The sequence below is a fragment of the Macaca nemestrina genome, chromosome 13 (assembly GCF_043159975.1).
Source record: "Macaca nemestrina isolate mMacNem1 chromosome 13, mMacNem.hap1, whole genome shotgun sequence".
In the NCBI taxonomy this organism is placed as follows: domain Eukaryota; kingdom Metazoa; phylum Chordata; class Mammalia; order Primates; family Cercopithecidae; genus Macaca; species Macaca nemestrina.
In genome coordinates this window covers 32,497,820-32,522,163 of record NC_092137.1, presented here as the reverse complement: position 1 = coordinate 32,522,163, position 24,344 = coordinate 32,497,820, and the positions used below count along the sequence as shown (strand labels likewise).

Below are 24,344 nucleotides of genomic sequence, written 5' to 3'. Positions count from 1 at the left end.
AAAACATTAGAGTTTTTAAAAATTAAATCAGCAAATGCAGTATATTACTTAATTTTGTAAAGGATGAATCTACTCTTCTTTCAGCCATTGGCAACTTTTTTCTCAATTTCACAACTAGATGCATTTAAATACCAAACAGTATTACTTGATTTAGTTTCCTTAAGCCCTGCTTAACTTCCTGTGAAGTTGCATACTGCATTCATTGGGGTTTAGATGCAAAGTGAAAGCAGGACTACAATCATGTATAATCAAACTACCACTGAAAAAGGCCTTGGGAAGGTCCTCTAATGGATCTCAAACAATGCTTTTTCCCAGTATAGATGTATTCCAGTCTCTTCAGCTCAATGCCAGATGAAACAGGTGAAGAAAAAGCAGATTTGCATCCCTCACTTCACCCACATTACAAGAGTAAGTTCAATTAGTAGAACAGAAGGCAGATCATTCATAATGTCATAATTCCTTTTCTTCTTTATTGTGTTGGGGTGGGTCAGCTAGTAACCTTACCAGCTACATTTTATAGTGAAGGAAAACAACTAAATTAAACTTCTAGGAATAGTGCTATTCTCGACGGAGCTAGTTTAAAAGAAAACAAGGCAGTTACTAATACTTCCCTAAAAAGAAAAATTATTAAAAACAAAGAAAGAATATAGTTATCCTCCTCAGGAGGCTTATGTACTGCAGTCATTGCTATGTATAAAAAACCAAACTACAGTGTAAACAACCGCTCATCTCCCATAAGACTGCAGAATAACAAATTTCCCCTCTGAATGTCATCAACACTAATGTTGTTACCAATGAATGATTAGTTGGACAGAAAATACCATAAGACTTTTATTTTAGCTTTCAAACTCCTTCTTAAAAAGAGGAAACAACCACACTGCAATAACACAAATATTATTTAATTCTTCATATAATGATACATGCTACAGTGTATACTATAACCTTATTACTTCCTTGAGGATTTTCTTGAACTCTACTGCTGCTAAACCACAAAAATGTTTGTGGTAGTTAAAACCAACTTTTTTAAGAGAAAAACTGCCTACAGTTTATTCACAAATATGTTGCAATTGAAAGCATCTATCCCAATCTCAGTTCTTTAGCATATAAGCAGAAAACAAACTTAGGTAACATTCAAACTATTCAGAGCCTACGATATGTTATTATTCTTATTCAGTTATTATAGTAAGCAGTAGTTCTGTTTGCTCTTCTCAAGAAAGAGTTCCACTATAAGAAGGCTAGTTTTAGGAATATTTTGAGTGTAATTTCTAGTATAATGGTGATTTGGCCAACTACAATGAATTATTTATGTCAATAATACATCAGCAGTCAAGATTCATAAACAGATCAAATCCACTACCCAACAGCACTCTTTATGCAATTTGGTGGGCACAAAGCTTGAACATGTAAGTGCTTATCTTGATAAAATGTACTTACCGAAGAGGAAATGCGATTTGCAAAACAAAACAAAACAAAAATCAAACTGAAGAATAATGAGTCTTAAAAAGGCTGGCAGACTAAGCAAAAAAAAAAAAAAAAAGAAATATTTTAAGAAAGTGAAGATTACCTGAATGCATTCGCTCTATAATAATGGACTGGTGAGGCGGAGGTTGAAGAAAATGTGAAGCATGAGAAATTGCAAGGGCTAGACCAGAACCAAGTGGATTCTAGAGCAGGGGGGAAAAAAAAAAGTCTAACTTTATACTGATATTACTATAGTTCTATAAAAACTACTAACCATAATATCAAATTAATAAGTTTCTTCTCTTAATGTATGTACTGTAATATTTTATAAAGGAAAATAATTTGATACATCAAGTTGGTATTAAAAATTTTGCCTTCTAAAGTTAGAGTATATTTCAAGATATTTTTAAATGTCTAAGCCAACACCTATTTAAAACATAATTTACCATTCTGGACTTGTTGGAATTTTTGTTATGTGCAGCAAGATTGACTGCTGGGGGATCAATGACTGAGCCTGGGAAAAGCTGTGCAAGTTCGGCATTAATCACAACGGAAACTGCTTCATTGGGTGGAGTGAGTGGTGGAGTCATAAAAAGAGGTGTTGTTTTTGGAGTGGGTGGAATAACATCAGATGGATGAATGAAGAATCCAGGGGCAGCCACTGGGTTGGAAGGCACAGAGTTGTGAACAGGACCTACTGCTGATGCTGCTGCAGCTGCTGCAGCTGTTGTCTGATGTAACTTGGCTTCCAGCTTTGCTTTCTGCAAAAGAAGTAAAAGCAACATATATAGACTAATCCTGCCTACCTAAATTGTAGCAGAATACCACATGGGCATATATTATGAAGATAAACATGATTAAATTGATCATACTTAAAGATGAAATTAAATCAAAACTGGACTCAATATAAATGGATCATTGCTTTGCTATGTACACTTTAAATATTTAACACAAAACTTCCTGTGTTATTTGGGAACTAGGACTCTTTCAAGGTAGTGGTGAAAAGGAAACACAACAATTAAATATAAATAAGGAATATCTGCTCAAAACAAAATATTTTAAGGAGGTGAATTCTCAGGTTGACTAATGTAATACAATTTGTCACCTGAAATTGCCACAGATTTCACTTAAACCAGCAGTCCTCAACTTTTTTGACACCAGGGACCAGTTTCATGGAAGACAATTTTTCCATAGATGCAGGGAGATGTGGTGGAGGCACAGGCGACTGGTTTTGGGATGAAACTCTTCCACCTCAGATCATCAGGCATTAGACTCTCATAAGGAGCATGCAACCTAGATCCCTCACACGCACAGTTCACAATAAGGTTCATGCTCCTATGAGAATCAAATGCCCTTGCTGATCTAAAAGGAGATGGAACTCAGGTAGTGCTCGCTTGCCCACCGCTCACATCTTGCTGTGCGGCCCAGTTCCTCAAAGGCCATTTATTGGTACTGGTCTGTGGCCCAGGGATTGGAGACCCCTAACTTAAGCCACAATAAAATTTATAAAGCATCTGTCATTATTTGTGAATTTTAAGTCACATTAATTTAACTGTTCTATAAAATTTTGTTTTAGGAACTATACTCCATGTAAATAGTAACTAGTAACTGTACATATTCTTTGATCGAGTGTTTAGAGAACGGATTTACTTCAACACTGCACAAAAAGTATCAATCATATTCCCTCAAATATGTATCAAATAAGATATATTCATACAATGTCAACCAACTTAAATATCACAAAGACTTTACCTCAATTTTTGTTGAAAATGATTAGCTCAGATCAGTCAACCTACATTTCTTTATGAAAATAATGGTCATTTTTAAAGTACTTTTTCAGCTTTTGAAGTTTAGAGACAGCATGAACAAAGAGCCAAATAGTCTCCAACCTGTTGCTGAAGCTTCAAAAGCTGCTGCTGTTTCTCTTGCAGCACCTGTAGCTGTTGCTCGGCTGAAGCCATTGCATGAGAGAGAGACTGCAAAGCTACCTGGGCTGCTGAACTCAGGGCTGTCGAGGCTTCCCCAACTGTCCCAGATGATAGTCCACCTACTGCAGGAGTAACCCCAAAGGAACTCACTGGCATAAGACAAGGGGTAAAAACAAAAACAAAAAACACCAGGATGAAGAAAAGGTTAAAGAGAAAACATGTTCAAATATTTTGGCACTATCTGGAAAGTATAAATAAGGAAACATTAATGGTAAAATAAAGTATATTGATAATACTATCACTAAAGATCTAGGAAATCCAGGAATGACTTTTTTTTTGAGACAGGGTCTCACTCTGTTGCTCAGGCTGGAGTGCAGTGGCGTGATCTTGGTTCACTGCAACCTCCACCTCTGGGTTCAAGAGATTCTTGTGCCTCAGCCTCCTGAGTAGCTGGGATTACAGGCATGCACCACCATGCTGGGCTAATTTTTGTATGTTTGGTAGAGATGGGGTCTGCCATATTGGCCAGGCTGGTCTGGAACTCCTGGCCTCAAGTGATCCACTAGCCTTGGCCTCCCAAAGGCTGGGATTACAGGTGTGAGCCACCACGCCCAGCCCAGCAATGACGAATGACTTCTTAAAGCAAAGCAAAATCAGAGACAGTATACTTTTGAGTTTGCAAATATTTTTGTTAAAGTGATCATTAAAAATGAAAGTAATCTTATTACACAATTTGAGCATAAGAAATAAATTTGCTTTACTAAGTTTTCTTACTGCAATAACACACCCCACTTCACCTACCAAAAGGACCCAAAAGCCCTTAAATTTAAGATCTTCATTTAAAAACAGATGAAAATGACACTTCCTCATTGTAAAGCATATCCTATACAGAGACAAGGCCTACACAGAATAAGTTACCCAGAATACCAAATGTTTTCCACACACAGTAAAACTAGCACACACTTCTACCCATGAACATTATCAGTAATAAAGACTCAATGAAACCCTATAAGAGATTTCTTTGATTTTCCATTTCATTGTTATTCAAACAACATTATACATAATTCTTTCTGCATTGTTTTCCAATATTTATGAGAAATATATTGGAAAAGCTGGGATAAAAACTTCATTTCACAACTTAATCCAGTATGTCAGCACAAAACAAAAGGTAGGTGCCAAGTTTAATAACAGCATAAATATTTCTAACAGGCCTTACTACAAACTCACAATGGGGGGAAAGCTAACTGCTATAAGAATAGCAAATATTTCGTATGCATTACCATGTGGCATTGTTTTAAAGAATAACTACAATTCACTTTATGGGCAAATTTATGGCCCAGGCATCATGATTCCCTTTTTTTTTTTCTTTGCTGATTAAGTAAAGAAGGCTCAGAGAAATTACCCTGTAAACTCATAGTAGTAGAACTAGAAACAGAACCAAAGTGTATGTAAAGCCAAAGCCAATGAAGGGCATAGTGTTAAGCATGGAAGCTACATCAATTTATTTAATCTTGGCAAGAGAAAAGTATTAAGTACTAACTAAGCAAAGTTTTTGTTGCTATTATTATACGTATGAGGTACTAAAATAATCCCATTTTCTACATAATAAAACTAAAGCTGAGGGAAGTAATTTGCTCACAGGTAGTGGATAAAGGGGAAAATCCAGGCAATCTAACAGCCTATCTCTTTAAAAGCAAACAAGGGCTATATTGTGCCAGAATTCCAATAAAATTAAAAAATAAGCTAAAATAAACAACATACCAATAACAAAAACTGTACATATCCCCTCATAATTAAATTTCCTTATGTAAAAAAACAAAACCACCACTCATTACAATGCAGTCATACTGTGCCCTTCATTTACCCAATACTAATTATAAGCTTGGTCAAAGACAGTGCAATTGGCTGGGCATGGTGGCTCACGCCTGTAATCCTAACACTTTGGGAGGCTGAGGTAGGTGGATCACTTGAGGTAAGGAGTTCAAGACGAGCTTGGTCAACATGGTGAGACCTGTCTCTACTAAACACACACACACACACACACACACACACACACACACATTAGCCAAGCATGGTGGCACACGCCTGTAAGCCCAGCTACTCAGGAGGCCGAGGCACGAGAAACACTTGAACTCAGGAGGTGTAGGTTGCAGTGAGCTGAGATACTGCCACTGCACTCCAGTCTGGGTGATGGAGGGGGAGGGGAAGGGGGAGGGGAGGGGAGGGCAGAGTAGAGCAATTGCATCTCATAGAATATGCATGGTCCCAAAATAAAATTCATCTGCTCCTTCAAATGTTCCACACCAAATCAACAGTTATTAATTCTAACAGTCAAGGGGAAACTGTTAGACTTGCTAAATCATTCATACCATGCTTGTATTTTGGGGTAATACACGTGGTTTTTAATACTGTGAACATTTACATTTAACTGATTTTAAAATCTAATGCCCAAATAATACAGGGAAAACCAAGTGAATCCCTACAAACAAACAGAAGATGTAAACAATCCAAGGAAAAATAAGCCATCCTGATACTACAGACTATAGAACTAATCAGAAATCTTTTGCACAATCCAAGTTTTCAATATCCTTTCTATTTTTATACTGCAAAGGGCCTCAAAAACTCTAGTTATAAAAAAAATAGGGCTCAGCCAGGTGCGGTGGCTGATGCCTGCAATCCCAGCACTTTGGGAAGCCAAGACGGGCAGATCACCTGAGGTCAGGAATTCGAGAACAGCCTGACCAACATGGTAAAACGCTGTCTCTACTAAAAATACAAAAATTAGCAGGGTGTGGTGGCGGGCACCTGTAATCCCAGCTACTCGGGAGGCTGAGGCAGGAGAATCACTTGAACCCAGAAGGCAGAGGTTACAGTGAGCCAAAATTGTGCCACTTCACTCCAGTTTGGCAACAGAGTGAGACTCCGTCTCAAAAAAATATATATATACATATATATACACACACACACACACACACACACACACACACACATATATATATGATCAAGACAAAGATGAGTACTACTATTACCATTTCTGTTCAACAACATATAGGAAGACCTAGAAAGCACAATATAACACAAGGAAAAACCAATAATAAAATGATTAGAAAGAAAAAGGTAAAACTATTAATAGATGACATGATTGCAACATATTAAAAATTCTCTAAGAAACTACCAACTATCTACAAACTACTTTTAAAATAATATAGCACTGTCACCTATATTGTGACAGTAACATATGTGACAGTAACATATACAAACCAATTATAGTTTTATACACTAATAACAAATGAATGGAATGTAACATTAAAAGGAAGATCACTTATAACAATATAACAATTAAATACATAACTAAGAATCTAAAAAAAAAAAAAATGTATAACTATGTTGAAAACCAGAAAGCATAACCAAGAGAAATCAAAGACCTAAATATATTATAGAATATATACCGCCAGTGTGTATTCTGGATCACAGAAAAAAAAACACACACACAAGTGTTAATGCATTTAAAAGCTCAATATTAAGATGCCAACTCTCCTAAACTGATTTACATATAGACCCTAAATTTTAAAAACAAGTATTTTGTGTAGAAATTGACAAACTAAATCTAAAATTCAAACAGAAATACAAAAGACCTAGAATAGCAACAACAATCTTTTTAAGAAAAAGAATATTCGTAGGTTGTACTCGTAGGCACATACCCAAGAGAACCGAAAACACACATTGACCAAAAAAAAAAAACAAAACAAAATAAAAAAACCTATCCAAAAATGTTCACAGCAGCATTAGACATAACAGCCAAAAAGAAGAAATCACCGAAATATTCACCCATAGATGAATGCCTAAACAAAATGGAATATTCAGCCAGAAAAATGAGTAACGTACTGACACAGGCTAAATGGATGAAACTCCAATCTACTGGTTGCCGGGAGATTGGAAGGGTTTGGGGAGAACGGGAGAAAACGCTAATGGATGAAGAGTTTCTTTCTGTAGTGATGGAAATGTTCTAGAATTAGATAGTGGTGATAACTGCATAACATTTTGAGTTTTATTTTTAAAAAAAATTAGAAAATCAATTTTTAGATTTTTACTATCAGATATAAACACTTAATATAAAGTTACACTAAGATAACAGAGGCTGGGCACAGTGGCTCACGCCTGTAATCCCAGTACTTCGGGAGGCCAAGGCGGGCAAATCACTTGAGGTCAGGAGTTCAAGACCAGCTGAGCCAACATGGCAAAACCCCATCTACGCTAAACATCCAAAAATTCACTGATGGTGGTGCATGTCTATGCAGTGAGCTACGACTGAGCCACTGCACTTCAACCTGGGCTACAGAGCATCTCACTCTGTATCAAACAAAAAAAAAAAAGAAAAAAAGAAGGCAATACAGTATTAACAAAAGACCAAATAAATGACCAATGAAACAGAAACAGACCTATATATACATGAGATACTTACTACAGAGGCAACACTACAGTAAAGTGGGAGCAGAGTAGTTTTCCCATAAATGATTAGATAGCAGAAGATAGAACAAGTATTAAAAAAAAGATGGATTAGAAGAAAATATCCATAATTAACTAAGGAGACATAAAACAATTGAAAATTCTATCAGTTATGATGATGAGATATAACGTATATAAAAATGAAGGCTCAAAAAGACAGGAGACAAAATGGAGCAGAAGCATTATTTAAAGAGTTAACTGGCTATTTCTCTAAAGCTGTGAAAGATATCAGTTAAAACTTCAGGAAGCTATCAACTTAAGATTCAAGAAGTCCTATCAATCTGAAGCGGAATAAACACAAATGAAACCACATGTAGGAACATCACAGAAAAATTCTGAAAGCAAAAAAAGGGGAGAAGGGCAATCTCAGAAAGTTTGAGAAATGACCTTTAAAAAGCAATAATAAGACTGACAGATGACTTCTAACAAATACAATCTAAGCTAAAAGACAAGGAAAGATTACCTTTAAATCACTAGTAAAAATAACTAGTAACTTAGAATCCCTATAGAATTCTTTATTATATTAAGTTTAATCATGTATTGAAAATCAGATGACACCGTAAAACTGATTATGTTAATTTAACTGATTACAACACTGGTTTCATAATAAATTATAATTAATTTAGGTAATTATGATCAGATATTAGATCTGTTTTGAAGTATTTTGGCAAAGAAAAAAAGAATAGCCAAATGTGAAAAAATAACAATGATATTGGAATTTGGATAATGGCTATGCTGCTTGTTCATTCGAGTATTCATAAAACTTTGAACTTTTTCCCAAAAAAACCTAATTGAATGTGTCATCAGTAAATAAGTACAAAAAGAGATATTAAGAGTATTTTTCAGACCTAAGAAAAATCATACCAGATAAAAGCTCAAAGACAAAGGAATAAAAAGCAATGAGAATGGAATTATGAGGTAAATTCAAGTGAATACTGAATATAAAAAATTATAATAATGTATTATGGGAATTCATATATACTTCTGGAATCCAGACTATATATTCTGGATTATGGGAATTAATTATGTATTATGGAAAAAAAATATACTTCTGGAATCAGAGTAAATACTGTGATCTCAATGATATAATTACTAAAAGAATGGTTCAAGAATAAAACGGAAAAACTGACCAATAAAAAATATAACAAACCCTAAAAATAGAAAAGGAAGAAAAAGAAGCATGTAACCAACCATCAGGACAATGAGAAATAGAACAGTACATATAAAAAATCATGGCAGACTTAAACAGTAATATATCACTAATGACATTAAACGTAACTGAATTAAACTCTCCCACTGAAAGACAAAAGTATCAGGCTGGATTTTTAATAAATCCAACTACATGCCACTTATACAAAGTATATCTAAAACATAAGGAAACACTGAAAAGTTGAGAGTAAAAAGATGGAAAAATATATACCATACAAACAGCAGTCAAAGAAGGCTGGTGTTAACTAAGCAAACATCAGACGAGGTAAATCCTAGGAGAAATAGCAAACTTAAAGATAAAAAGATAACTCATGACAGGTGCAGTGGTGTGTGCCTGCAATCCCAGGTACTTGCAAGACAGGGGCAAGAGGGGCATTTGAGCCCAAGACCAGCCTGGGCAACACAGCAAGACCCAATCTCAAAAAATAATAATAAAAGATAATTCATAATGATAGAAGAAATTTCCAAGAATTCACAACCATTCTAAATTTATATGATGGTCTCAAAATGCATAAAAATTGATGACAAAAAATAAACAAATCTACCATTTTTTAACATACTGGCCTCATTAACTAAAAAACAAACAGGTAAAATAACCAGTAAAGATAGAGAATCTGAAGAACACAATAAGCAAACTTGACCAAAAGGATATATAGAGTACACTTCACCAACAAGTGCAGAGTTAACATTATTAAGTATGGATGGAATATTTATAGAATTTGACCCTCTACAATTCTCAACAAATTTGCAAGATCAATAATCTGAGTATTTGACTCCACAGCATTTAAATAGGAACCAACAGCAAAAAGATTAGTTACTTACTGAAGCTGAATATATGAATACCCTATGACAGTGAATCAACTTCTACATTCCTATTCAAAAGTATATCCATCAGTACTATTAGCTCCACAATGAAACAACTCAAATGTCTATCAGCAGTATACAAACCAATAGTGGACACATAAATTTTGTTTTATTCGGACAACAGAATTCTAAACAGCAACGAAAAAGAACCAACTGTCTATACGCAATGATATAGATTAATGTCATAATCATAGGATTGAAAAGAAGGCCGACCAAATATACATACATGTGCAATTCTATGTTATACAGACCTTACTCAATCACTATTCAAGAAAGCATCATTAAGTGGTTATTCATAGAAATCAACAAAAACCAAGAAGTAACTACTCTAAAAGGATGATGTTTAGCTTCTGGAGAAAATGAGGAAGAAATAAATGGAAGTGGTCATGAAGACACCCTTTGGGGTGCTAGAAATGTTCTTTCTTTACTTATCAGTCGTCACATAGACAATGTGTACCATGATAAACTACTGAGCTGTGCAATTATTTTCTGCACTTTTCTGCATAGGTATTATATTAATATTAACATGTTTCAAAAAAGTAAACAGGAAGTTGAGAGACTACAATCATCTTTCAGCTCCTTATAATCACTAGTCAGCACTTTGCCTTAACATTTAATAAAAATCTCTCTTTAGGCAGTTTCATTTTGGGTTAAATAAAGAGGTGGTGGCATATATATACACAGCCTACCTCTGTAAAGACAAGAAACTGGTTCCATTGCTTGCTTTGCAGGGGGAGAAATGGGTGGGGAGTGTGGAGAAATACTTCTTCAAACCTAACCTTTTATCTTTTAAAAATTATGTGCCTTCTAAAAGCATTACTTACGCAAACACATGAATTTTCTTAAAATAAAATAAAAATCCAGGATACTTAATTTCTTTTTCTTTCTGAGATGGAGTCTCACTCTGTCACCCAGGCTAGAGTGCAGTAGCACAATCTCAGTTGACTGCAACCTCCACCTCCCAAGTTCAAGCAATTCTTGTGCCTCAGCCTCCCAAGTAGCTGGGACTACAGGCACCTGCCACCACACCCAGTCATAATTGTTGTATTTTTAGTAGAGATGGAGTTTCACCATGTTGACCAGGCTTGTCTCAAACCAGGATACTTAATTTTTTTTTTTTTTTTTTTTAAGACGAATCTTGCTGTTTGCCCAGGCTGGAGTGCAGTGGCACAATTTTGTCATGGCATGTTTCTATTCTAATGTAAATGTAAAAGTTTCTACAAAATAACTCTATATTCCAAGAAAACAAATATAAATTAATTTTGACCTTTCTAGAATCACCATATAAAGGAAATATTAGGTTTTTATCTAAAAAGCTCATATTCACTACACAAACTGAATTTCACATAGTAGTTACCTCCACAATTGGATACATAAGGCAATTCCTAACAAAAAGACACTCAAATAAAGAACTGATAAATTCCTTTTAAAACCTCTTGCTATTCTGAAACCAGCTAAGATTAAATTTTTCATGACTTTTGTAGCAAACCATTTTTGCTTTTTGTTAAAACTGTTGAGGAGACTAAGATGGTACCCAATTACACAAAACCATCAACAGAAGAATCACATTAAGACAATATTCAAACCCTTCAGTGACTAATATAGACATAAAATCATAAACCAATCTTCTTAAAGACTTCTATTATTCATACTGCAATAGAAGTAACTATAAATAAATACCGATCTTCCTACATGAGGAGGAAAAAAAATCACAGAAAACAAGAAAGAAAATAAACAAGTTTCCACTGATTGATGGTCAAAAACTTAAATTTTTAAGTGAAGGTATTTAACACACCAAGAACATCACATATTCAACAAACCCAAATAGTACCTCATCACATATTCAAGGTAGTTTTAAACTAGTTCGAAAAACAGTATTCCCTCTTTACTCATATCAACCTTCTCAAAAACATCATTCCATAGTAGAAAACATGTAGTCTATTTTTACTCTTCCACTTTCACCATATTTGATATTTTTCAAATTAAAAAATTTCTGAAAGTGCATACACATAAAAACAGAATGATTTAAGACAGTGTTCTAAGTGGGTACAGGGAGGAAAAAAACCTATGAACTGACTTAGCAAAGAATATAAAACAATTTATATTTCCCCCAAATGTCTCTCCCACAAATAAATTTCCACTTAACATAACAGCAATGAAAATTACATAATTAGAACTAATATTTAAATACATAAATATCACTTTATTACTGCATAAAGTATATAATAAAAGAAGGTATATACCAGTAAACGTACTTGCATCATCCCTTTCTATTCTGGTTCCATCACTAGTTGACACACAAGTAAAGTGCAGAGGTTCAACTTCCAAAAGTCCAGTGAGAGATGTGAAACTACCCTCAGCAGCTGTGCAACTACTGACCTTTCCATTTCCTAATGGCAAAAGACAAGTTTTATAATATGTGAAGATAATTTTTAAAAAGCAATAGTCATAACAATAATTACAGCTGCAACTTCAATTTTAATTAGAACACACAAATACACAACTCTTACACAGTGCTTGAATCACGGGCATGGTATTAAGAAAACTGACAAAACAGCAGACACCAGTTCCCCTGCTACAAAAGCAGATTTGGATAAAAGCAACTTAGTAGTCCTTCACATTAACAGAAACATGAGTGGTAGTTTCCTATAACATGAAACTTGTATTTAGTAACAAGTGATTTCAATTTCAAATGGGGTGAAAAAAGTAGTAAATCAGCTACTGACATTAGCTATCACATATGTAAAATCACATATGCAGTTGACATTCTATGATGTCAACTGCATAAGTATAAGACATAAAACAAAGGACGATCATTTCAAAATATTAACAAGATTTATACATTGTTTCTTGTATTTTGTTCATATTATCAGTTTTATAGAATAAGGCACACTACTTCATAGTCACAAAAATAGTTTAAGCTAGCATAAGTAGTTTTTAAAAGAAAAAACCATGTAGCCACAACTATATGACCAATAAAACCACAGCAAGAAGACTGGAGGGAAGAACACAAATGAATTCACAAGGACTGTGTATGTAGTTTGGGAAGGCAAGGATTATATTCACTACTCTCCAATTTTTTTTTTTTTTGAAATTAGCACTCATATAAACAGAATTCACAGATGAAAAGAATGGGGAGATATAAAAACTGTCATTAACAGCTGAAGGATTGTCAAATACAAGAATAAACTATCATAACCTTGTTTTCCAATGTCTTATTGGGGGTCAGCATAGGGCCTTACACGTGTTCCGAAAAATGCTTATTGCACACTTACTTAATACAAGAATTGGGAGACTGAAGAGTGAAAGGATAAGTCCCAGTTCTCATGAAGACTATGTTCTATGTTAGTGATTATTAGGAATTAACGCAACTTTTTTTTTAAGCTGCAAGGTTTTACTTAAGAGAAATTTAAAGGACTTGTAAGTCAAGGCGCAATCAATACTAAGTCATGTGATAACAAAATGCTTCTCTGATGAAATGAGGGCATTCATGGGAAGAATAAGAGAGTTTTATACATTTGTTCCCTTGAAGTGGGAGAAAAGCCATGCAGAAAGAACATGAGTGAAATCCCCATAGTAAAGAAACATGGCACATTTAAGGAACTGAAAGAACAATATGGCTAGAGGGAACAGTTCTCAATTCTAAGATCCCTCTACATATCTTTAAAATATTAAGAACCCTGAAGAGCTCTTGTTTTCATTGTTTTACTGGTACTTACCATAGTAGAAATTTTAAGATGTGAAATTTAAATATTAATTCATTTAATAATAAACGCATTAAATGTTAAAATAGCATAATTTGATGAAAAATAACTGTTCTCTGAAGCAAAAATAATTTAATGAAAAAAGTGACAATGTTTTACCTATTTAAAAATCTCTTTAAAATGTGAAGTATCAGAGGATACTTGGATTCTCCTACCTGCCTCTGTATTCGACATGTTGTAATATGTCATTTTAGTAGAAGTAGGTGAAAAAATCTGGACCAACACAAATATGTAGTTGGCAAAATAATACTTTAACATACCTGCATATTCAAAAACTTGACAAGTGGTAATTTCTTAAAGGTTACAATGTGGTATCTGAAATCTTACCAATGAACTTCTCAAGCTCTGTTACATTAAGATCAGCTGATATATCTTATACTTTTAAGGAACTTTACCCATACATAATGGTGAAACCATTGCATTGATCATTTGGAAAATATTGGTTCACCACTGTATACAAATATTCCAAATGTTGACACATTTCATTATCCAATATTGGAAAATTACACTCTCTAATATCAGATCCCATGAGAAAAGTCCACATACTGGGAAGCTATCAAGCTCACTATGGGAGATATGTTTCTCATTCACTTTTCAAAAAACACTGTCAAGCAACACAGTGTAAATGAGCGTAGTTTGTCTGTCAGTCATTACTGCAAATAAAAATGGTATTCCAAGAATCAAGCAAGTAGTTCAGCTTGTAACTCAACTGCACAATTCCCTGAAACAAGCATGGTACTTTGGCATGCCACAGAAGTACTCTATGCATATGTATCATTCATCTCAGAATAAAAGATGTGTATTCATGGGTTAAAATTTTAATAAAATTAATAATTTTTACTGCATCAAGGGCATTTTAAAATGAAACTGACGTTTTTATTACAAGTGCATAGTGAATAACACCATGTTTTTTCACAATTGATAAAAATGTCAATGAAATCAAAAAGACAAATAACATCATTCTACTATCATCAAAATAGTTATGACCATATAGATCCCCTTAATGATCTCAGGAACCCTTTGGGGGTCTATAGAACATACTTTGAGAATCACAGGGCCAAAGAAGACTAAACAGGGCAATGACACAAGATAAAGTGGCAAGGAAAAGACAGTCAAATCATTTAGGATTTTCTATGCTGTATTACAAACTCTGAACTTCAGAAGATGGGAAGACATGAGAAGTATTCTAAGGAGAAAGGTAAAGTAATTGAACGATCACACTCAATGCAATGTGGAGAATGTACTGAAGTGAGGCAAGAATAGATGTAGGAAGACCACTGTGAAAGCTATTATTGTAGTCTGGGTTCAAGATGACTGTAACTTGTGATCATGAGAAGTAAGAGAGTGAACAAACTCGAAATACAGTCAGCTCTCTGTATCTGTGGGTTTGGTGTCCATGGATTAACCAACTACAGACAGAAAATATTCAGGGGAAAAAAATGAATGGCTGAGTCTGTTACAGCCTTTTTTTCTCGTCATTATTTCCTACACAATACAGTATAACAAGTACTCATGTAGCATTAACACTGTATTAGGTATTATAAGTGATGTTGAAACAATTTAAGGCACACAGCAGGATATGCGTAAGTTGTATACAAACTGCACTACACCATTTTTTATAAGGGACTTTAGTATCTACAGATTTTGTTGTCCGCGAGGAGTCCTGGAACCAATTCCCCACGGATAGAGAGGAACAACTGCGTACACTAGTGGAAAAATAGGTGCCATATGGTGGTATCCTCAATGTGGGAGATAAGAAAGATATAAGTATCAAGAATGACACTCACATTTCTGTCTTGTGCCACAGATGCCATTAAGAACAACAAAAACAAATGCTGTAGAAAGATTAATAATGAGGAACAACATGATGAGACATTAAAGTGGAGACATATCATGATTTCTAAATCCCTTGTTCTGAGTCTTCTTTACTCATTTGCAAACTTGACTACTTCAGAGTTTGGAATGAACCTTACAGTCTTTCCCTTACACTTTTACCCTAACAGATTTAACTGCTTCTTTTGGTATACTGAAGGCATTGGTATCTCCAATTCTAGTCCCTCCTCTTAGTTCCAATCATAAATTGCAATGGCCTAATTGATGCGTCACTTGGATAGAGAAGACAGAAAATGGTGAGATGGGCATAAGGCAATCAGAGCCTAACGCATCAAATACAGCAATAACATATATCCAAGTCAGCATAAGTAATTAAAAAGCAAGTGACAGACCGGTACGTGTAGTATGATCTATCATTAGAAGCTATATTAACGAATACGGGTAGCAAACAAGTTTAAATAGCTAAACATCCAGTTAACAATAGTAACTTAAGAGGGTGGAAAGGTTGGGGTTGAGGCATTTTACATTTCATTTATATTTCGGTATTTGATTTTTTTTATTTTGCTTTTATCACACCTCATAAGTTACTTTTCAACAAAATTGAACTTCTCCCTCAAAATTTATTTATATCTGGTTATTAATCTGTTTGCAAATTTTCTAACATTTTTGTTTCCTAACAACATTTGTAGTAAGTGTAATTAGATGGAAGAAAAAAATGAAATGGTCACTGTTTTATCTAACAAAAATAGACAGTAAATTTTAGCACTTAAAAAGATTATGTAAATAGTTATGCATACATCCGAAAAACACATTCTTCAGAAAGTATAAAAGGATGTATGTAATGTATACAAAGCTTACCTCAAGAAAGTGACAGATGCAGAAAATTATCTTTTGTTTGTGCATCCTTATTTATTACAGTAAGTATATATTACTAATTTTGTATTTTTGAAATAGGAAATTTTTTTAACTTTATAAAGGCAGCAAAGATATATCAAATAAAACTGAAAAGGCTACAACAAATAAATCAAATGTTATATAGTCTCATATAAGCATTAAAATCACAGTGAAATGAAATGCATAACAGAAACAAAAAATTAAAGTCACAACCCTTTCAAACATGACTTTAATATACTGGGATTTTCTTCAGGGGGAAAGAGGAAGTTAAGAACTTCTAGCAAATATTTTAATGATTCATATGTTAAGTTCTAAGGAATTTTAGTTTTCTAAAGAAAAAACATCATGACTACAATCTGTTAAGTCAAATGGCAACTTAAATCCAAGATACAACATTCAGAATTTCCTTTAATAAAAGAAATCACTACCTGAAAGGACATCTGATAAATCAATTTCATCTGACTGGACACCAATGCTGCTGTTATAAACATTTTTACAAGAAGAGCCACTCATCTCCAAATCAAAGAGGACTGGATCAAATGGTGAGCTATATAATCCATATCTGAAAAACAAAATAATGCACTAACGATTTTCCTTTCAGCCATCTAATTAACAAATTACCTTTACTTAGTTTTAAAAGCAGTCTAACAGCGCAGAGGGAGATGCTGACTACATTTGACCCCTCAAATTCAGTGAATCTCAACTATGTTCCCTGCAATCTATACTCTAAAGGACACTGTCCAGAGACTCAACATATGTGATTCCAATAAGCTGGCAACTAAGGTACTAAGACTGCCACCTGCAGACTGAAGCGAGGGTAATCAGGCACCATTCTCTCCCCTGAATCATTACAACACAGCCTCAAGTACAAAGGCTTTGAGTAAAATGTTATCAAAATCAGAACATCTAATCTAGGAAATTCTAAAATCTCTGCTCTAAATAAAGGAATGCCCTACTTCAAACGTAGACCATCAGGCAAGAACTTAAATCTAACCTTTTGCTATTGCTTAATTCATCATGTTACAAGTTTTAAAATATAAGTAGCAGGTAGAAGAATACTAGTTACGGGACAATAAGTGATTCACATAATTCCATCTATAAAGTGCATAGAGAAACAGACACATTACATTCTTCTTCCATTAGCAGGGGATACCACTTTTCAGTATTAAATAAAATTAGCCCTCTGAATAATTATCATAAGGATTTATCAAATTGTTAAAGAGTAATTTCTGGCTGGGGACGGTGGCTCACGCCTGTAATCCCAGCACTTTGGGAGGCCGAGGCGGGCAGATCAACTGAGGTTGGGAGTTCACGAACAGCCTGACCAACATGGAGAAACCCCGTCTCTACTAAAAATACAAAATTAGCCGGGCCTGGTGATGCATGTCTATAATCCCAGCTACTCGGGAGGCTGAGGCAGGAGAATCGCTTGAACCCGGGAGGCAGAGATTGTGGTAAGCCAAGATTGCGCCACTGCACTCCAGCCTGGGCAACAAGAGCGAAACTCAGTCTCAAAAAAAAAAAAAAGTAATTTCTGAGAAAACAGAAGAAAATAAAACCTCAGGCTACTATCATGTGGAAAAAGTAAGGTATAAACTAAACATTTTTGCAAGAAAAATACTATTTTCAGCATATATATATAAAATAATAGTTCTCTGCAACGGCGTGATCATACTCAGAGACGCCTGCTATTAATCATTAGATATACTAAAATACCTTGTCTGAAGTAAAGCTTCCATTGGCGTTAGCCTGTCCTGTAACTGTCTGGACACTGCAGTAAGCAAAGATGCACAAGCTGTACTGCATCCAGCCAGATCTTCATCTTTCACATAATTCAGTAAGACAAAATACCAATAGACAGAACCTGGAAACAACAACAACAAAATAAATGTTTCTTTTTCCTCCTTTTCCTCTAATAATGAGAATTTAAGATTACCTGTTTATCAGAATACCTCCTTTTGCTAAAAAGATACTCCTTTTTCTGGAAAAAAAATCTTATGGGCAATTTACAAAGACAACTCCTTGGAGGGATCGAAGAGGACACTTAAAATATAAACACACTGACGCACAGTCTTACACTAAGAATTTCAAATATTTCTGAAGAGTTTCATAAAATCAACATAGGCATTTAGGTGTATAATAATGTGAGATGACTCTGAGGGACACTTCAAAATAGCTGAAAAAGTGAGGAGACTGCAGGTCCTTCAAGTCATCCTTACCGAAATACTGTTTCTCTGTACAAAACTTTTCAAAAATAGAGGATGGCAGTGAGCTTCAAATAGCCCATTTTAGTGAATGAATGGGGAATAAAATTATTCTATAATGTGTTAGGTACAGATCAACATTGCTTAAAAGATTATCATGACAAGTGTATTTTTGCTTTTTTTTATTAACTGCTACATACATGCCAAAATTTAAGCATCCTAACTTTAAAACTATCCTTAAGGAGCTTTTAAACATTAGAGACTATCGTAACTAGTTGTAATGAGCAACTGAGTCAAAATGTTCTATTCCAGAGTTAATAGTTGTAGCCACAATATGTTCCATGTAAATATAAACACACTTTATCTAAATTAAGAGAATGATATAACTTTTTAACAACTCTGAACAAGCTTTTTTTTTTAAACACAAACATGAAATCTTTATGAAATACATAACTCACTGAGGTACTTGTTGAATAGGTTGTTTTTTTAAACTCCTGGCCTCAAGCAATCCTCCCTCCATGGCCTCCCAAAGTGCTGGGATTACAGGTGTGAGCCACTGTGCCCAGCCTGAATGGTTTGTTTTTTAATAAAACAGATTGTGAAAAATATCTATCAATAAAATTTGACTTAAAAGGCCAAATTAGTAGCCCTTCATAGTAACACTATGTACTAGCAAAAACAGTAAGCATCTTTAAAAATCTTCATTACCTTATGTATGTGGTATTTTAGAGAACTGCTTTATGAATTCCTACTTGATAACTACATTCATTCTTTTTTGATACATAATAATTGCACATATATAGGGGGTACATGTGATGTTTTGAAATATGTATGCAATGCATAATGATCAAATCAGGGTATTTAGGATATCCGTCACCTCTCTGCATTGGGAACATTTCAAATCTTTTAACTATTCTGAAATATACCACAAATTACAGTCACCCTACCATGCTATCAAACACTAGAACTTATTTCTTCTAACCATACGTTCATACTCATTTATCAACCTCTCTTCAAATCCCACTCACACCCTCCCAGACTCTGGTATCCATCATTCTACTCTGTACCTCCCATTACATTCATTCTTGAAAGGCATTTCCACAGAGTCCTCAGGTGCTTTAACAACAACAACAACAACAACAACAACACTGGCCCCTTTTAGGAAATTCCAGTTTGCCATAGTTCCTACCAATCACACAAAACATATGTGTGTGCGGTGACACCTGGACCGTTTTACTTATTTATGTCACCTCCCTGGCACATGCTGGAATTCTAGCTTCTGACATCTGATCTGTTATAGTCAGTAAACAACCAAACAACTCAATGATTGTAATGAAGTACAGAAAAATAGTTATGAATTAAGATGACTTGATAGTAACGTAACTGTCCCATCAATCTTTTCCTTGGAGTATTATTGATGGAGTATATGCCCACCCAGCCACAATCTATCAATCCCTTCAAAAAATACAGATAAGCTACAGAAAAGTGAACTTTAATAGAGAAAACATAGTTACAAAATAATCCTAAGTAATATATATGAGATGTTCCATATGACTACAACTATTTGTGATTAATTTTACATACCACCAGTTGCTGCTGCAGGTAAAAACGACATATTATCAAGTAAAGCCTTCAACAGAACAGATCCAAATCCTGGTTGACATGGGTCACATTTGCCATTACTGAAAAATTTTTTAAAAGAAAAATTGTAAAGACATTACTCAAGGTCTAAATTGTACCCTAAACCTGGTGTGGTACTTAAAAAATCTTAGCTCTATAAAATACCAAAAGATAACAGGGACTGATTATACTAAGGATCATTGTAAATTTTTTCTTATGCATTAAACCATTATCTTTACAACAGTCAATACTGACCATTAGCTCTTAGACACTTCCTAGATACAGCAGCAAGTAGGAACCTTTAAACATTAAGAACCCGTATATGCAGTTTCAATTTCTACGATTTCAGTTATACATGGTCAAGTACAGTTCAAACACAGGTAAGTACAGTACAATAAGATATTTTGAGAGACCACATTCATATAACTTTTATCATAGTATATTATCATAACTGTTCTATTTTATTAGTAGCTATTGCTAATCTTACTATGTCTAGTTTATAAATTAAACTTTACTGCAGGTATGTACATATAGGAAAAAAACAATACCATATATATGGCTCAGTACTAGCTACAGTTTCAGGTATCCACTGGGGAGGGGAAGGGTCTTGGGACACATTCCCTGGGGACCAGGGCAGACTGTTCTAGTTTGTTGCAGGGTTTAGAAAAAAGGGGTCTGCACAATGCTACAAAAAAAGTCGGTAAGATTGTTATATAACAGAGAAAACACTTTAGGGCAAGAAAAGACAACCAAGGAAAATAGGAGTGAAAGGCGTGTAAGAGTTCCCTTGCCAAATTCTCCAAACTGCTACTAATAGGCAGAGAAGTTCAGCAGACTTCTTTTCTTAAAAGTTAAATAGGCCAGGCGCGGTGGCTCACACCTGTAATCCCAGCACTTTGGGAGGCTGAGGCGGGCAGATCACGAGGTCAGGAGATCAAGACCATCCTGGTTAAAATGGTGAAACCCCATCTCTACTAAAAATACAAAAAAAAATTAGCCGGGCACGGTGGTGGGCGCCTGTAGTCCCAGCTACTCGGGAGGCTGGGGCCGGAGAATGGCATGAACCCGGGAGGCAGAGCCGGCAGTAAGCCGAGACAGCGCCACTGCACTCCAGCCTGGTCAACAGAGTGAGACTCTGTCTCCAAAAAAAAAAAAAAAAAAAAAAAAAAGTTAAATACCCTTATTTAACATGACACTTTTGCCTAGGAACCCAAAATTCTTGCTAAGATTATCAACAATCTTCATCAACTTTGGAAATTCTCTTAAATTACACATACATTAAACAAGGATCAAATTACACTATAAACAAGGTATCACCCACTAAATTGCAGGTGTACCTAAAAAGTATGCTTTCAACTTAAAAACATACCAACCTAATGCACAAGGCTAGAAATCGGGCACACTTATGGGCTATACTTCGTCCTGCCTCAAAGAAGCAAACACGTACGATGTCTGACAGACATTTTCGTGTTTTTGAAAGTAAGCTCTCATTTCCTTCCTTTGAGCTGCAAAACAATAGCAGACATTTAGACTCATCTTGTATTTTCAATCAAAACATCCAAAAGGCAATCAACAGTGGTAAGCAAAATTTTAATTATTAACCTTCCAGGTCCATTTGAATGAACTCCAGCTAACCAACAGAGAGTATCCAACACAAGGCTCTGGGCATGTTCTGTGATCTGGCCATCATCTGTTTTTCTGCAAAGAGTGTTAAGAAGCTTCTCATGAAATTCTGAAAACTGTAACATGGCACATCGTTGCACTCTACAAAAAAAGAAAATATAAACACATTACCGACCAAAACAGAACAACTAAAGCTATCACAACCTGGCTGGTAATGCAATGTTTCATTTTAAATCATGAACATCGCAAGTACATTTAAAAACAATTAATAGCTATATATCAAGTATTTCATTTGTAGAAAAAAATTTTTTAAATTACATTTACAATAATGTGTTATAATGTAATAAGGAATGTGCATAATTTATTTTTGTTTTGTTTTCTCCAGAAATTGGGTGTCTCTCTGTTGTCCAGACTGGACTCAAACTCTTGGGTTCAAGAGATTCTCCTACCCCCACGTCTTGAGTAGCTAGGACTACAGGTACACGCTCCCTTGCCTGACAAGTGTATGTCAAATTAATATCTATCATCCATTCCTGCTACATAACAAGCACTGTGCAGACACAAGAGATAAACCAATGAAGTATAAAGACGACTCATACTCTCATCAAGATTATAATTATTTAAGAAAAATTAACAAACAAAAATTTTCAGGTAAAAGATTTTTATATTTGTGTGTCTATGTGTGTGTTGCTATGTTTTGCACTTTCATTACTGTAAGAATAGCCAGATAATGCAATGAAATTACCTTTCCTTAGAAATTGATGTTTTCTTAAATCTTCGAATGGTGACAGAGACCTCTTGAAGTAAATCACAGCCCCGGAGGTTTTCAGATTTACGGGTGCCACTTGTATTTTCATTCTTAACATTAGATGATTTTTCCTAAACATTATAAATAATAATAAAATTCAAAAAAAGAAAACGAAACTAAAAATCATTTACCATTAAAGTTATAAAATAAAGGAAAATAATTGAATTGTGGCCATCAAAACATAAATCTCAAATTAAAATGACAGCTTTTACCCTCATATTCAGTAAATGACTAATTTTCTCCGGAATTACAATAGGGGAAAAAAAGAAAGACACAGCCACTATTTTAAAGGCAATAACCCAATGATTACAGATGATAAAACCAAAGTCCTAAGTCCAATTCCCGCTGGGTGCAGTGGCTCAGGCCTGTAATCCCAGCGCTTTGGGAGGCCAAAGCAGACAGATCACTTGAGCTCAGGAGTTCGAGAACAGTCTGACGAACACAGTGAAACCCCGTCTCCACCAAAAAATACAAAAGTTAGCCAAGCATGGTGGCAAGTGCCTTTAATCCCTGCTACTTGGGAGGCTGAGTCAAGAGAATCACTTGAACTCAGGGGGTGGAGGCTGCAGTAAGCTGAGATTATATCGCTGCACTCCAGCCTGGGCAACAGAGCAAGACTGTCTCAAAAATACTAATACTAATACTACTACTAATAATAATAATAAATAAAATAACTACGTGAGATATGTCAGGCTCCCCAATCGCTAAGGTTCACTTACTTTCAATATTTAAAAAAGGGAGATAACAGAACCTGCTATGCCTACCTCAGAGTTATAACGAAGATTACGTCAGATAAAGTATACAGAAGTCCTTGAAAAACTGGAAGACCTATATATATATGTAAGATGATTGGTATTACTGATCAGTATCAGTATGATACCTTATGAATAATGATGATAAACAAAACCTCCTTCCTGAGTTCCACGAAATCCAAGATAAGTCAATTGTAAAGAGCTGCACGGTTCACAGCTACTTTCAGAAAATCAACCATGAGGATTAGAACCTCTCTTAAAATTATTCCCCAACTTCTTTCTGTATACTCCCAAATATTCACCAAAAACAAGATTGTGAGTTGCCAATAGAGGGCATATGAAGAAACTCTCATACCAAAAAAAAATAAACATTATGGTCTAAAATAATTATAAAGGGAAATATCTGCTAACAATTACTCTCTACTCAGTACACATTATAAAAGCTAGGTAATTTGCCTAAAGTTAATTCAGGCTGGGTGCAGTGGCTCACGCCTGTAACCCCAGCACTTTGGGAGGCCAAGGTGGGCAGATCACCGGAGGTTAGGAGTCGAGACCAGACTGGCCAACATGGTGAAACCCCGTCTCTACTACAAATACAAAAATTAGCTGGGCGTGGTGGCACATGCCTGTGATCCCAGCTACTAGGGAGGCTAAGGTGGGAGGATGGCTTGAACGTGGGAGGCGGAGGTTGCAGTGAGCCGAGTTTGCGCCACTGCATTCCAGCCTGGGGGAAAGAGTGAGACCCCATCTCAAAACTACGAAATAAAATAAAATAATAAAGTTAATTCAAAACATTTCTCTTTCCAAATATATTTAAGTCACTCCAAAGAAAAAATACAAACAAATCAAGTGTATAGTAAAACATCACTGAAGGGTCA

The 24,344-nt window shown here is 35.0% G+C and overlaps 1 protein-coding gene across 10 annotated transcripts in view; it reads right to left on the bottom strand.

Moving 5' to 3' along the window:
* Positions 1-24,344, bottom strand: part of LOC105464812 (baculoviral IAP repeat containing 6) — a 259,579-nt gene that overhangs the window by 154,383 nt on the left and 80,852 nt on the right. For 8 of the 10 annotated variants that reach the window (XR_011611589.1, XM_071076475.1, XM_071076480.1 and 5 more), the window contains 10 exons: positions 22,652-22,785; positions 21,886-22,047; positions 21,657-21,788; positions 20,248-20,345; positions 18,176-18,323; positions 16,888-17,021; positions 12,212-12,358; positions 3,351-3,538; positions 1,908-2,222; positions 1,565-1,664 (listed from right to left, as the gene is read on the bottom strand). Coding sequence is in view for 9 of the 10 variants with exons in the window: in XM_071076475.1 (XP_070932576.1) it covers positions 1,565-1,664; positions 1,908-2,222; positions 3,351-3,538; positions 12,212-12,358; positions 16,888-17,021; positions 18,176-18,323; positions 20,248-20,345; positions 21,657-21,788; positions 21,886-22,047; positions 22,652-22,785 (1,558 nt within the window). In the remaining variant the exon portion in view is untranslated. The remainder of the gene's footprint in view (positions 1-1,564; positions 1,665-1,907; positions 2,223-3,350; positions 3,539-12,211; positions 12,359-16,887; positions 17,022-18,175; positions 18,324-20,247; positions 20,346-21,656; positions 21,789-21,885; positions 22,048-22,651; positions 22,786-24,344) is intronic. The other 2 variants (XM_071076482.1, XM_071076476.1) reach the window with 1 other exon arrangement.